We start from the raw sequence: 14,884 nt of genomic DNA on the forward strand, positions 1-14,884 counted from the left end.
ATCTTGACACATACCATGCTCACATGTAGCTCCAACTTGGAACTTACCTCTCTCAAGTCATCATGATCACGCAAGATTGATCTGCAGCTGAATTTCATCACAAGTCAGGGTCTGGTCAATCTCGCGCAAGTTTTATCCTCTCATTGCGATCCAAACAAGTTGAGTATATCCTGTTGCTTTTTAAAACCATATTTCTCATTATTTGGTCCAGGGGGGTGTATAAAGAGAGCCTGTTTTGGAACTTCCTCTAAGTTCTTCCCGCCTTCCTCCCTGATTTCATTCATGCTTCTCATGGCAAGACAGTCAGTCGCCGTCTGAGTTCTCATAGCGATGTACTTACATGTTGCTTATTCCCGTTGGGATCCCGGATTTCATAGTATATAAGCTGGTATATTTTTTAGTTAGTCCCCATGTCGTGTTTGCCACAGATGTGAACACTTTTTGCCACTCGCTTCATTTGAGAACAGTGCCGCAATTCTAACACAAAGAGCAAATGATTGTTTAGATCACTCAGTCTCTGAATGATTTAGACTGGCTCGAAGTATGCAATGATAAACCTGTTTTTAAGTTATATCTTCTATGGATAATATAAGTCTTTATTCATTGAGAAGGCTCCAAGCTGGGATGCTTATATATATGAGGATACATGGAATATCATTTATAAATACTTCCATTCATCCTTCTTCGATTCATTCAGGTGTTTGGCGAACACTGAAGTGAACGCGACCACGAGTGATCTGCTGGATATTGCCGATTTGCCGAGAATATGGCTTACCCCGGCATATGGCACTTGACAATGCTGAAAATCAGCACCTGTCCAACTTGTTGTTGGGATAGCAATCCCGAGTTAGTGCTAGAATGCACTCGAAGCTTCGGCATGACTAAGCAGCATGAACATTTAACCGCAATAGTAGACACATATAGTAATCCGTAGTAAATTCTAGAAGTAGTACAACTTGTATTTAAGTACGATGCCTCTCCCTCGAGAGGCTAATTAATTCTCTCTCTCACATACTCTCCTCTGTACTTCCAACACTTGTGCATGCTCCACACAGCTGTTTTACTTGTGTGATCGGATAAAGTATTCACCTGCACTTGTGCTACTTCCGAGGATCATGACTTGTGCATGCATTCATTCCCCATCTCAAACTTGCATGAATTGGCAGTACATGGGTAACTTGTGTAGGCTATTCATTCCGCAGACTTGTGTTTGAAATAGAGATGGATGGACTCGATTTTCCGGACAGTATTACGCCCATATCAGTGTTCCGACTGGCATCAACTTAGCCTACTTAGCAAACGTGCTTTTCCTCTTGCCAATAGCCACTGTTAAGTCTCAAGATACCTCACCGGCGCAAGACTAGCACTGTGCCATCTCCGAAGGCCCTTTCCCTGATCCTCAAGACAGTTTTGGCCCAGGATGGGACGGCCTTTGCATAGCTCAACCTCGACCCCGAACCAGCAACCTTGTATTCAAGTTGCGCTTGGTGTCCGCGACTTTGTACATTCAAGTTGATGAGCTTGCCATTGTAGTAGACGTAACTTGAAGCCTACTTGGAGGCCCATTACTTGTATCTCGTTTTCTAACCAAGTTCGACGCCCGCTCCATGGACGGACGATGAAGATAAGGCTAGTACAACTTCGTTCATTTGTGGACCCGTTTCACGTCGTCTCGGGCGTCTGGAGTGTTGCGAGATGCCATTATCAGCGCGACGGAACCGGATTTTCTCAGTCAAAGAACTGTTAGCTTTAGTATGTTTCCCCTCTTTTCTCATGTCGTTTCTCAGGTATCATCAGCTGCAAATATGGGCAAACTCTTCCGTAAATTGATGGCAGTCGGAGCATCTACAGAAAGCGAGGACTACGCTGCATAGGCTCTGGCTACTACGCTGTTTCCGCATGAACTTTCCAATATGCTGGAGGGGGTGGAGAAACTAATTTCCCGGTACTTCGCTTGCTTTACGACGACGAATATCTCCCGTTTCCCGATGTTTCTTTCTTCGTTGCCCGATTCTTACGGTGACATCCTGCATCACTAACCAGCTTTGGGACCTGAAGACTCGGTCTTTGGCAGATATCTTGACGCAGGTGGAGGTACTTATTGCCTCCACCTATACAGTTATGTACATTGTCAATTTTATATGTCGACGTCGTCAACACTCACGCCGTTGGTTACCGAATGCCCTTCCCCGCCTAGCATATGCAAATCTGCGTAAACGCTCCGGAACAACGCTTTCAAATCTGACCCTACATTCTTTTGGCGGGACCCAACATTTGGCTCCAGTGGCGGCGACAAGACATTGGCTAGTGACTGACCGGGCCCTCCTCTACCTTGTAAAAGTCGTACAAAGAGAAATTTTCTGAAACCGGCCATGGCCGATCTCCAACCTCCAATCGTGCGCCTCCACATAGCCCAAGGTTCTGCATCCGATGTCCTTCACACCGGATAGATAGGCGGACCTGATTCGAAATGCAGGTAACTTCCGCGAAACTGAGTTGTAGTTGTTGTAGTTCTAAGTCGCCTCTTTCTTATTGGGACGAGAAGAAGATTATCTGGTGTGCTTTTCTTACGACGGTTATCTTTACTAGCTGATCCAGTTACTCAGGACAAACATACTATACTACTTTTGTCCCTTCGACTCTCCGGGCGAAAGGTACTACAGTTAAACAGCCACAAACGCAAGTCGCTCCAGCCGGAAGCTTCTTGTCGGCCTCCTGGACGTGAGGAAGCCTCTCCGTTCACGGTCTTCTGGTGTTGCCAAGTGCTTGAGGTGCCATAAATACATAACGACGGTAACAGTGACTAGGCCTCTCTCAGATATCACTTGGAAACGGATATTCTGGAACGTTAACAGATCAGATCTCTTGTGTTTGGAACACACCACGGCAAGTGGTCGATTTTCAATTGCAACAATGGTGCTCATCGAGAAATACATAGGGTTTGGACGCGCTCTACTGTCAGTCGATCTTAGCGGTCACATGTGTTTCATGCCATTATCATGCCCAATAATCGTACTGTTTCCCTAATTCGATACATAGGATTTCAGACGGCTGAGAAACTTCAGGTATTTCAAAGGTACATATCGGTGCAGAAGATCAATTTACAGTAAAACTTTAAACGGCCGATTCAAGGAATTCCTCAAGGACATGAAGGTATCTAGTATAAACCGATTAGTTTTTGTGATCCACGGCACCTTAAACGACTCTATACCTGTCTTTTTCCTCGTATAGCCCCAGGTGTGTACTGTTGGAAAGCTCAAGCCACTTGATTTTTGGGACCCTCAAGAACCACGGCATGACCGCGACATCCTGTACTTCATCATTGGGCGCACTGACAATCAGCGTGGGATAGGTGATCTTGTGAAGGATGTCGACGATGGACCAGGTCTTAAGAGTTCCGGTCACATTAAATTCCGACGGTCCCAGCCTTGAGAGCTTTCATTGAGCCTGAAGCGTCAATTGAAGGAGTGCTCACATTGTGTGGTAAACGGTAGGATTCTTTCCAAACGACTCAAACGACGCCATGACATCCTCAGGCCACGGATCCAGCGTACAGACGTGTTTCTTCATGAACACCATCATTCCGTCCCCATATTCCTTTGAGCTAGTCGTACCCTCTCGTTCATGCTTCCGCAACATGGAAACAAAATCCGCAGGGAACTTTTCCAAAAGGGCATTAGTCCCTACTTCGTAGAGTTCCATTGACGCCGGCGAGTTGAGAATCACCAAGCGGCGCAAGCCCTTGGGTGAACGAGTAGCTGCATATTGTCCGGCCAGCATTCCTAACTCGGGTGAGTTTTCGACACGGGCATGAGTTTCGATATCTGACACACCTCCCCATGATTGGCCGACTAGGTCGAAGCACTCAGAGATGCCTAAATGGTCGAGGAGGTTATCGAGCTCGTCCATGAAAAATTCTGGCGTCCAGAACTCCTTGGGGGCATCACGCAAATGTGTTGAGTGTCCGTTCCCAATCTGATCGTACGCCACGATAGGTATTCTGGAGCGTTGACTCAGCCACAGTGCAGTAGTGATTAGCACGAAGAATACGCACCCTGCAGATTCCGTTAAGGCCTTATGGACGCTGTAGATGTCGGTGTTGTCAGATAGTACCAGGATATTCGGTCGGAGTGATTAAGCCTACAGCATACTGTTGTGGCCATATTTAATTTCAGCAATAACCGTGGAAGCGATACAAGAACTTACTATTCGTGTGTAAAACCAGGTCCTCCATGAAGAGTGACGAGAGGCGGCTTGCCAGATTCCAGGTCGCCGATAACTTTGTACCACGTCTGGTAGGTTTCATTGCCTACTTTGAAAGCTGCTGTGCCAGTAGTTTCGAGGAGCATAATGGACAATGGATGGAGTTATCCTGGTCAGTGAAGGGTATCACAATAGCGTTCCCGGATCCCGATATTGGATATATATAAGGGATGTGAGCATTTACCACTAAGGCAAGTCGTTACTAAGAATAGAACAACTTTGGATCTTTTGTGTGAAGTTGCGCATATTGTGTGGATCTTGTTCCCGTGATGAACCGGCGTAGTGGAATATCATTGAAATCAAGAGGAACAGAAGACCAAAGGCGATACGGACAACACAGCTTATGGCGGCCAGTCACAAGTGTGATATCACAACTTTACGAACAGAAGATACTCTGCGCGCTCTGTCAGTATTCACATGCAAGGCGAGGCAGCGGTGATTTCTAATATCGTACGTGGTCACCAGGAAACCCCTTGCGCATTCATGTGTCTATTTAGTATTGTATATGCAAGTACCGGCTAGTAGCCTATCCCTAGGGCGCCTTTGCGGTAACTACACATTCTATAGACATGGAAAAAACGGCTGTTGTGAACTGTGAATAGTTCGGGTTCAGACTTGGATGAGCCACATGAGACTGAGCGCTAGATCTATATATAAGTCCAAGTTCGGTGATGAAGGGGAATCAACGTACTGAAAGATGCGAGATAAGCCAGAACAGGGAGAAGTGCATTCCATATTCAAATCTCGGGTAGTTTACCAGTAGGTTCCACATCGGCGCCTCCGCCGGCTCGGACTGTCATAAAGCTCAACAATCAACAAAACGATACAACAATTACACGTACAGATGCGGGGCACAATTCGCTGAGATGGCATAGACTTCAAAGCAGAAGTTTTAGAGGCATCTTTTGATACAGCTCAAAAGTTAGGTGTCAGAATAGAGATGTACATGAACATACCATGAAGTACAAGTGCCATCGATGTGATAGGCGCAGCAAAAATTATCATAGTCCACAGGAGCTTATAGTAGGGAAGTAAAGTCATTCTTGAGTAGGTATAGTCACTAGTGTGATTTGAATGCACTTGCACTCCAGCTGTTAGGCTGTTAGTCACTAGGTAGACAAAGCTTCCTCTGCCTGTGCTGTGTATTTATACTGTTTTCTACTTAATCTACTTTCTCCCCATTTACTAAGCATGCCGAGACATGCTGATAGTATCACCCAAATGTCACAACAGTCACCGTTTAGGACTAGTCGAAGTTCACCTTGATATATACAAATCACATTGAATTGGCCTAGTAAACATAGCCACGGTGGTCCACTGATCCTTGGTTTAAAATTGTTGTATTGTATGTACTTGTATGAATGAAACCAGAAACCCATTACGCGTTACACTTATGGTTTTAGGAAATGATGCCTGCCTGACCAACGAAACGACCCCAGCGTTACGCGTCCATCAAGTACGTACAGTTCGGGTTGAACTCTCGGGTAATGTACTAGTAGCCGGAAATGTGACGCTCATGTCACGCGTTGGCGGGCAGCCTGCGACGCGCGTCTTGGCTCGCCACAGTATGTACACCAGATTATTTGTCCCATCGATCTGGTTCTGATCTGATTTGATCATAATCAATAAATTTAAACCGTCTCATCATACATGGTATGCCACCACTTTTCAATGAGTTCTTCGGCCAGGCTTTCAAGATCACTTTAGGTACTCGGTGCTATGGGCTTTCGCCATTCAGCGATTGAATTAAGGCCGAGTCTGGCTTAGTGACTCAAGGAAGCGGTCGCTGCAATGAATTGCAAGTTGTTTCAGTAATCTTTGCGGGTTATGGCCTATTCAGGCTGTTAGTGGCACTGATCATCATGGTCGTCGCTGAATTTCCGAGCAGCACCTGTATAATAAATATATATTCCTACATCCTCTCGAATATGGTCAACTAACAGGAGCCTTGCTATCCTCAGTCTGTTTCTTGATATGAACGTGTGTTGTCCTTCTACCTCACTGCTGCGCCGCTTACACTCATTCCTGCATAGACTACACTCAAGGAATCAGCCCAAGTCTTCCCACTCCTTCTCATTCTTGCCATCATAGTTATTTTACTGGATGGTTTATCAATTTTCAATGTTATTGATCTTTCCCGGCTGAATTTTGTCTCGTATTATGGCAAGTCTTCGTCTCTATATGCCTCTGCATTTCCTCCAGCTAACTGCCAATACGTTAGACATGCCAAAACCCGCCGCCCATGGCAAGGAAGCTTACAGCCTCGAGCCTTCCTCCGATCATGTGGCGCTACGGTTTGATGACCACAACTATGATATTACATCTGACCATGATTGGGAGTCGATTTTTCCTTCCAACGGCAATGACTACCATGTCTCGATGTATCGACAACTCGCCTGTCTTGACACGATACGCAGGGCACACTTGATTTTATATGCGCGACAGTCAAACACTTCGGAGACACCTTTGCTTCTGAAGGAGGCGCAGTGGTGTTTCGGTTATTTGAGGCAGATTATCCTTTGTAATGCAGATACGACATTGGAACCCAGTGTTCGGGTGTATGATCTAGATGATGTATTTCTACAGGACGCAACCGGCCTTGGAGAATACCATAGGTGCTATGATTGGACAAGAATTCGCCATATAGAAATCCCGCTGTCCAATAGTCTTGGTACGGTTTAGAACTTTCCGTCAGAGTTTCACAGAGGGCTAACATAAATATTATGCATTGTTCAGACACCGGCACTTAGAGTAGAAGTCGGATAATGGCAGCGTAACTCTGGTACTTAGTACGACTATGGATATGCAATATTGTAAATGGTAGAACTCGAGGCGACATGAAAATCCGACGTTATATACATCACTTGAACCTATTAATCTACTTTTGCATTTGGCAGGCTGTTATCTCAACAATTATTGGTACGCACTTTATAGCGAGCGACAGTCTCCAACTGTGTTTATATCTCTTCAAAGTACTGTCGTTAGCATGTAGAGCATTGTACAGCGAGTGTAATCGTACTTAGTCATGCATCAAACAATCCAATGAAAGGATCTGGTCGATGGAGCTCGGATATATCCCTGTGCTGGCAACCTTGAAGGAGATTGGACGCTTTCCAGCAGCATGCAACGATGAAGATGCTCAATAAGGCATCTAGCACGAGGAGAGCGAAGAGAAGAGCAAGACGCTTGGGCTCGTAGGTGGGTGTATTTTGTCCAGTTGACCCTCCTTCATCGGCAGAACCCAGGAGCGTGTATTGTGCTTGCGGTGGGGACATGTGAAGGTGTTGCTACGTTGTTGAGGCTGCGCGCGCTGTTAATATCGCAAAACTTGCACCTTCCATCGAGTTGGTTCATCAACCATAGATATTTTTGTCTCAAACCAGATACAGGAAAAGGACTTAATATGAACATCGAGATGAAGTGTATATAGGACTCTATCTTGGCATCCGTGGGCGCCTGAACAAGGGATCAGAACGTCAGCGAAAACTCCATTAGAAATCGAGCGTGGACCTCACAATCCGCAACAAGTATCAGTCCGGCTCCTCCCAAGCATGAGTCAGAGGAATATCTTCCCACTCAGCGTAATTTTGCTCCACAAAGCTTCTAACTTTTGTCCAGTCCCGGCACCGGGATTGAGTAGTGGCCGAGGAGTTGATAGGTATCACGGAAATATCTGCCCGACAGAGCAGACCCTGTCGTATGTATTTCAGACAGTGATTGTCATGATACATGTCTCGGTCTTCGGGATGAGCGACTAGGCCAAGTCGTGCGATGACATGCGCGTATCTGAGAGCGTTCAAGCAATGAAGCTGATGGTACATCGACAGGGCGAAGGGTTTGCCCTTTGGACCAAGCCGAACATATCCCTCTTTTGGAGGTAACATGGATTTCCAGGCATCATTATCGTTCAGGGGATAATAGATGTCCGTGTCCTTTATCTCCATGGTCACTACGTTATATGTTCCGGGGAGCTCTTGAGGCATGCTTCCCCCAACAAATGCTAAAGATACGTCAATCACTGAGGAGAAACGATAGTCTTGCATCACTTGCCGAAGTGAGGATATTCTGCTGCTAAGAACTTAGATATCGCGTGATAAAAATTCATCACGGCAATAGCTTTGATAGCAACGCTTGCAAAAAGGAGAAGAATGACAAGAGTCAGGCGGCTTTTCTTCTGCATGATGCCGAGGACACTAGAAGGGGGGATTACTTCAAGGGGCGAGATACCTGAACTATGCTTTTGTACCCACTTCGACGAGAAGTCTTCTTTTTCAGCACAGGATGTTGGTCTATTGCAACTGATATGATGACTGCGGCTTGGGAAACTGGGACCGCTCGATTGATTGATGGAATATAAGCCATAGCATAAGATGTTCGCAATCTGTTCAGGAGTGGCATGATAAAAATATGATGATCCTTTATCAACCTACTGACTCTTTTCACGATCGTGCAGATTGTTCCCCAGAAATCGACAACCTTAGTTTGTATCATATACGGAGCATGGGCTGGCTCTGTTGTGAGGAGACTCAATATCTACAATTCGGACACGGTATCAAGATGTATTCACACCAGTAGACATGCAACAAGCAGGAAGTTATTCCAGACACGAACATGCTCGTAAATCTAGAGGTACGTGAGCACCTAAAGAGAATAGACAATCAGAAAACGCAGAGCAGCACCCGGTAACGGGGAAAGGACGGACCATCCAGCCTTCTAATTCGAGGGGCCAGTTGCAAAGATAGTATCATAGCCGCCAATAAAGATAAAGAAGTTTAGCGGGCGTTGCCATGCTATTCTCAAAGACCATATTATCTAAAATGGGATATTCTGTCAGCACGGCAAGACGCCATTTTGGCTCTGAATGTGGGCTGCATATTTGCGGACGTACTGTTTGCCGCGAACGCGGGTGTAACCTGCGGGAAATGGTCATAAATACAAGCCGAAGTTAAATATAAGAGTAAAATAGAGCAACTCACCCTTGTACGGATATTGGTTTCATGGCTGGCGAAGGGCCAATGATAGTATTATTCATTAGACACACCGGATACCCTTGGTTTGATAAAAAGTAGTCCATAACATCACTGATTTTCAATCTTATTCGATAGCAGAATTAGCTGAAACGCAGGAGGGTTCGCACGGACACAAATCAGCTAGGCCAACATAGCATCATCCTTTTGCGAAACGCATTCAAGAAAAGAGGATTCTCGAAGTAGATTTCTTTAGGACTAGAGCCAAACCTCCAAATGTCCAGCTCGAATGGAGATAAGACTCGCCGAACATTTCGGGGGCATGATGTCGCGAGTTAGGAAAGATGTCGAGAAAACTGCTGTAGCTGGCCATCCAGTGATCTGGAGGATACTTCTGAGTTGTCTCGAGGTCGATGAGCCTGAAGTAAACGAGGAGAGGATACAATGGTTGACGCGAACGGATTTGGGATACAACTGGGTAAAAAATATGATACATGAGAAGCGAGATGGGCCTATGCTAGCCAAACAGTCTTAGTGGTATCACTCCGCATTAATGGATGAAGGCGGGAAGAACAACGGTCCGCCTAAATGCCTTGTATCGCGAAGTCACGCCAATCTTTCGTACGACTGATGCGCATGAACAGTTCTGTTCCGAGAACCAGACGACGAAAGGAAACTTGAAGCGGAATGTGGAACAAACTCGCGTTGTGCAGGGTTACATTTGCCTGAACATACCAAGGCAGTCGTCGCGCTCCTTGTTATTCGTCACGTACGAGCGTCGGGCAGGACCAGTGAACAAGTAGCCGTCCTGTCCGTGTTACGATCCCGCTCTCAAAAGACCTTACTCCGCCCAAATCTTCTTCCCTTTCATGTATCCGAGAAGCTGGAATATTCAGGTTCGTAGGCTGCCGGAGGAATCAGAATATGGGCCAGTAGACACGGCAGATTGAGAGAGGGAGTCATTGCAACTGTAGACCAAGTTGGTTGACCGAACCGGCGTTTCCGTCCAATGGTTTAGTTGCCGGCCGGCTACTAAAGTCATACTTGGCTTCGTTCTCTTTCGTTCTGCGCTCCCGCTGCAATGGTCACTGCACATAATGCTTCAAGCTGCACTAGCACCTCGTCACGGTATCGAAAGCCAACTAACGCTAGTGTAATTCCTCGCACAAGCGTGACATCACCACACGATTAAGGTTGTCATTCGCTCTCGCCGAGATGTCCTCGACTCCGAACCGGCACTGTACAATCCCTTGGCGCAAGAACGGTATGGAATTTCCAGGAGGCGTTGAGGATGAGGATTCTTCTTCTTCCACCATATACATCATCGATTCTCGCGGGTGCGGTTTTCAGACCCCTCTCACGTGAATGGCCTCTGAGTCTGAGTGAGTCTGGCGATGCCGCTTATCGCAGTGAATGATCATTTCTTGTTAGTCTAGATACGGGAACTTCACAACTGTTCTCTTGTAGCTATAGGTGTATTAACTTGAACTGCTTCCCTTTGTGACCCCCGTTGGTCCAGGGCTGTGTATGTCCGGGACCTTGGCTCTAGGGTGCTCGTCACGACGATATTGTCACTTGGGACCTCTTTGTCATCCAGTAGATCCCTATACCCCCTCCTCGCATCATTCTCGAGCAAGACCATGGTGGACTCTACATACTCGACATCGAACACTTCAGCATCATTTTTGTATGTATTTCTTCACTCGGAATCTGGCTGTCCAACTTTTATTTACTATATTTCTTTTTATTCTAGAGTCTGTTTCAACGACTCTGTATCTTGGCTGGTTAAAATGAAGTGTTATCTCTGTTATTTGTGCAAATAACGGTCCTTCTTTCGCGCTGCTTTAGCTTCACTTTGGACCGTACGAAAAGGTCTAGGTTGTGACGCAATCCCTTGTCTCCGCCGTCTCGTGCTGGCTACAGCGACAGGGAGAGTCGAACTTGTGACACCCCGGTTTAAGCTGCCCATAGGCTCACAACATTTTACGTTTATCGATCGCACCCATTCGTGACTCCGTGGACGGTACAGAGATTGATGGCCTGATAGAAAGGGCGGTATATTCAGCTACCCGTGCACTAAACTGAATGTCTTCCTGGCGGAGGATCGTAACGCAAACCTAATTCTTGGTTCAGAAACGAATGTAGCCATTCTCATCTTCTCTGTCATGATTCAGCACTGCTCCTTCCGGAGAAAAACAGGCTCAAGATCCACCTTCCGACGAGGTTTCGAGCGTGCTACTTAGTCGGCGGTGATCCATCTATTATTCCGAAAGCTTTGACTTCTCCCGCTACTATTTATATTGTTGAATACTTTGCTGACACTTTGATGATGGATCTGGCTCAGTCAACATAACCCGTCTGATGGCTGTGCTCTCGAAGGTGGAGGCTGGTTAATTATAAATTACTATGCGTTTATAGAGTGAATCTTTAAACGTGTATCTAGGTGTGTCTTGGTTTCTTTGATATTACTGACCTTACGTTCACAGACCCGAGTCTCTATTCTCTTCCATACTGAATGATAGAATACTGATTCAAAGAACTACTATCACCGACGTCTTCGATAAATATATAGCGCTTTGACTTATAAACCTAGTGAATCGGGGTACAAAGCGTTCATCTGGGTTAGGATCCAGAACAGATGTTGTTTACGACACTTTGCCCTATGAAAGCCAATGAATCTGCAATGGCTGCAGTTCGACTGTCGTTAGGAATAGGACAAGTAAGCCAGAAGGTGTGCATATCGCGTGGATCTTGTTCTCATGATGAACTGGCGTAGTGGAATTTAAACGTCATTGAAATCAAGGGGAACAAAGCACCATGATTTGGATGATACAGTTGAGTGGGCGGTCACCAGTGATATCACAACTTTGCAGAAGCTATTCAGCGAGCTTTGTCAGTGTTCACATGTGCACATGGCAAGAAGGCGAACTGGTTTTTTAATAGCGTACGTAGGCGCTAGGAGCTCAAGTTATCGCAATTGTGTGTCTAAAATAAAATATATAGGTACCGGCTAGCCTATCCCACTGCACCGTTACAATATATAGTCATTGAATTACTGAATTACCATTGTATGTACAGCCCTATGTGCTTACACAAAGGTCTCTAGACAGCGGAGAGGAACTGTACTAAACTAGAGGATCAAAATAGCCTCAAATTTTCAACGAAATTGAGCGATAGTGTTCTTTAGCCAATCGTGATACTGTTTCCCAAAGAAGAGCGGCCTCCTCAGGATACATCGGCGAACGGCGTGAGGAATAATGCATGATGTCCGATAACTTGCTATCACCCTTCAAGCTTCACTGGCAGGCGTCCGACTCCTTGAAGTATATTGTACTGGCGATTTATCCTATACTGGGTGCTGCGTTACCGTACCTCGTCTTTAAACAAAGGGACCGGTCAATACAGCAATTCAAACATCTGCTGCGAACAGTTCCCTAAGGCGACGGTCGGAACTTGAGGTGGCGTTGGGGTTCACTGTTCCACAATCAGTCCGAGCTTCTCAAGCACCGCGCGCAATGGAAGATCATTACCGATAAGACACATAAACTGGTGAAAAGAGCCAGATATTAAGCACGGCCGTGAAGCTAAGTCCAATTAACGAATGGCATTAATAATAAATATCGGGCACCATTTCAGGTATTACGGCGCTTCGGTGTTCGATTCGAACTCATCAGACCGGGGTAATCACATCGTGACACAGCATGTTTCTATGAATCATTCACTGCCGCCACTGGTAGCTACTTTTTCGTGTACCAATCCAGTCCAGCTATCTTGTGTCCAGCGGGCCGAACGGGAAGATAATGATGGCCGTACATTTATTTAGCTTGGCAATCTTCAGTTGCTGCCCACCACCAAAGTCATGCTTCACATGTTTCCCATCGTGATACTTTCATGTATAAGTATGTCTGTGCAAGTATCTGTACCTTGAGATCTGCATCATGCTTTCTCTTAACCCCAGCTGGACTCCAAACGAGTCTCCTCGCGTCCTTCTCAGTGAACGATCCTGGTTCGCAGGGATCTTCATCACCGCAGTAGCTTACGGAGTGGCGCTCACACTTTCCGTGCAATGCCTCAGTTTGCTCATTCGTTCCATCAACCCTAGCAACTACAAGATTAAAATGTTTTGGATCTTCTATGTCTCTCTGCTATTCATCTGTGCTACGCTGTACGCGGCTGCTGGTGCTAAAATCAACGAATTAGCATTCATAGATTACCGTCTATATCCTGGCGGTCCCTGTAAGCTAATCCCATTCCCTCTATGTTCGACTACTTTCTGAATTTAATATTCCAGCGGCATTTGAGTATGACTATTTCTGGTTACCCGTGAACGCCATGGGTAATACGTTTTTCATTATCGCCAACTGGCTTTCGGACGCCGTTGTAGTATGTCTTTACAACCTCTCCGAATATCTATGCAAAAGTCTTACAGTACGAGTTCGTTGTTAGGTATGGCGATGCGTCATCGTATACGCAGACTGTGGATATCCACAATGGGCGATATTGGTTCTCCCTGTTCTGGCTTATCTCGCATCTTTCAGTATGTTGATTCCCCTTCATCGCCGAACTTGGACTTTTATATAAGCCCTAGCGATCAGTCTCATGTGGCTCATTCAAGTCTGCAACCCGAACTATTCACCCTGGGTGTTCAAGAACGTTAATTTTACAATACCTTTCCTCTATGTATCTTTGGCCCTGAACATTGTCATGACACTAGCCATCGTGTTGCGCCTATTGATGTACCGATGGAGGATCTCGAGAATCATGGGGAAGAGATACGGAAGCCAATATACCAATGTGGCGACTATGCTCATAGAGTCTGCTGCGCTTTATTCCACATTCTCGATGCTGTGCATCATTCCTTTCTCTTTGAACCATCCGATTCAGAATGTATTCATCCAGGTCTTCTCAGAGGCACAGGCAAGTGCTTAATTGTGTTTCTCCCGTGTTGATTTCATCATCTTTGCTTCGCTCTCCAGATCGTTTCCACATTGATGATAATTTTCCGAGTTGCACGGGGCCAGGCTTGGTCTGCAGACACTGCCTCGACTATCTTTTCTTCGAGGTCCGAGGCTATTGAGATGCCCGGTCATTCGAAGAGGATTCAATTCGCTGATCCATACACATCGATCAATACGAACGAAGACAGCGATTCCGCTTTGAATAGATGCAAGGGTGATGTCGTTGAGAAGACCCTAGAAGTTGACCATAGGAATGATGATGATGCTTCAGAGAATGCATAGAATTGTGTGTCTAATTACCGCCATCTTTCTTCTCTTCCTCCCATGTCGTTGATATTATGGTATCTATCTTTCAGTATGCCCGTAGAGGACCTTCGGTCACACAGAATCCGTCTCGATGATAGAGTCGCGAAATAGCCAGAACTGCTTCCCGAGCACTGGTATGACACCAACGGTGTTCTATCGATGAGGTCCCATCGTCATACGCATCTTGATCTTTTATCGCATACACTTTGTCAGCAGAATTTGGCATGGTCTCGATCCGCGATCACGACTTCCATAGCTCGACATGTCCGTCAATCAACTAAACCAAAATTCATTCAGCGGAAATTTGACTGAATAGGGACGATAATACCGAAGCTTTGATGAACTCCAAGAATCTCCTGGCGCGTAACATATCAGACAACTGTGAATCTC

At 45.9% G+C, this 14,884-nt stretch overlaps 5 protein-coding genes across 5 annotated transcripts; 2 read left to right on the top strand and 3 right to left on the bottom strand.

The window, feature by feature from the left end:
- Window positions 1-3,025: 3,025 nt before the first annotated feature.
- Window positions 3,026-4,440, bottom strand: EV420DRAFT_551898 (Alpha/Beta hydrolase protein). The gene is made up of 7 exons (XM_060482540.1): window positions 4,207-4,440; window positions 4,145-4,150; window positions 4,055-4,084; window positions 3,834-4,000; window positions 3,476-3,782; window positions 3,212-3,427; window positions 3,026-3,157 (listed from the first exon to the last, which is right to left on the bottom strand). Exons 1-7 carry the CDS (start codon window positions 4,347-4,349, stop codon window positions 3,115-3,117), a joined length of 912 nt encoding a protein of 303 aa, XP_060329108.1. The 5' UTR covers window positions 4,350-4,440; the 3' UTR covers window positions 3,026-3,114.
- Window positions 4,441-5,000: 560 nt separating this feature from the next.
- On the bottom strand, window positions 5,001-5,441 carry EV420DRAFT_1765273 (uncharacterized protein; the record flags this gene model as incomplete). The annotated part of the gene is made up of 3 exons (XM_060480817.1): window positions 5,220-5,441; window positions 5,106-5,165; window positions 5,001-5,056 (listed from the first exon to the last, which is right to left on the bottom strand). The coding sequence occupies exons 1-3, from the start codon at window positions 5,302-5,304 to the stop codon at window positions 5,001-5,003; spliced, it is 201 nt and encodes a 66-aa protein (XP_060329109.1). The 5' UTR covers window positions 5,305-5,441.
- A 375-nt stretch (window positions 5,442-5,816) lies between these two features.
- EV420DRAFT_1552163 (uncharacterized protein) lies at window positions 5,817-7,189 on the top strand. Its single transcript, XM_060473500.1, has 5 exons — window positions 5,817-5,916; window positions 5,971-6,243; window positions 6,297-6,426; window positions 6,485-6,934; window positions 7,000-7,189. The coding sequence occupies exons 2-5, from the start codon at window positions 6,238-6,240 to the stop codon at window positions 7,011-7,013; spliced, it is 600 nt and encodes a 199-aa protein (XP_060329110.1). The 5' UTR covers window positions 5,817-5,916; window positions 5,971-6,237; the 3' UTR covers window positions 7,014-7,189.
- Window positions 7,190-7,793: 604 nt separating this feature from the next.
- Window positions 7,794-8,306, bottom strand: EV420DRAFT_1272339 (uncharacterized protein; the record flags this gene model as incomplete). Its single annotated transcript, XM_060467690.1, has 1 exon — window positions 7,794-8,306. One exon carries the CDS (start codon window positions 8,304-8,306, stop codon window positions 7,794-7,796), a length of 513 nt encoding a protein of 170 aa, XP_060329111.1.
- Window positions 8,307-12,927: 4,621 nt separating this feature from the next.
- On the top strand, window positions 12,928-14,505 carry EV420DRAFT_551968 (uncharacterized protein). The gene is made up of 5 exons (XM_060482541.1): window positions 12,928-13,466; window positions 13,522-13,613; window positions 13,677-13,767; window positions 13,819-14,147; window positions 14,207-14,505. The coding sequence occupies exons 1-5, from the start codon at window positions 13,169-13,171 to the stop codon at window positions 14,468-14,470; spliced, it is 1,074 nt and encodes a 357-aa protein (XP_060329112.1). The 5' UTR covers window positions 12,928-13,168; the 3' UTR covers window positions 14,471-14,505.
- Window positions 14,506-14,884: the final 379 nt, after the last annotated feature.

Source organism: Desarmillaria tabescens (assembly GCF_030435595.1).
Source record: "Desarmillaria tabescens strain CCBAS 213 chromosome Unknown EV420scaffold_24, whole genome shotgun sequence".
NCBI classification, from domain to species: domain Eukaryota; kingdom Fungi; phylum Basidiomycota; class Agaricomycetes; order Agaricales; family Physalacriaceae; genus Desarmillaria; species Desarmillaria tabescens.

Coding starts and splice junctions, on each gene's coding strand:
- EV420DRAFT_551898 (XM_060482540.1), bottom strand. CDS start 4,349: ATGCTCCTCGAAACTACTGGCACAGCAGCTTTCAAAGTAGGCAATGAA. Junction 3,783..3,833: donor AGTCGGCCAATCATGGGGAG/GTGTGTCAGATA, acceptor CACCCGAGTTAG/GAATGCTGGCCGGACAATAT. Junction 3,428..3,475: donor CCTACCGTTTACCACACAAT/GTGAGCACTCCT, acceptor AAAGCTCTCAAG/GCTGGGACCGTCGGAATTTA.
- EV420DRAFT_1552163 (XM_060473500.1), top strand. Junction 6,427..6,484: donor GAATTTTGTCTCGTATTATG/GCAAGTCTTCGT, acceptor CCAATACGTTAG/ACATGCCAAAACCCGCCGCC.
- EV420DRAFT_551968 (XM_060482541.1), top strand. CDS start 13,169: ATGCTTTCTCTTAACCCCAGCTGGACTCCAAACGAGTCTCCTCGCGTC. Junction 13,467..13,521: donor TCTATATCCTGGCGGTCCCT/GTAAGCTAATCC, acceptor TTAATATTCCAG/CGGCATTTGAGTATGACTAT. Junction 14,148..14,206: donor AGGTCTTCTCAGAGGCACAG/GCAAGTGCTTAA, acceptor TTCGCTCTCCAG/ATCGTTTCCACATTGATGAT.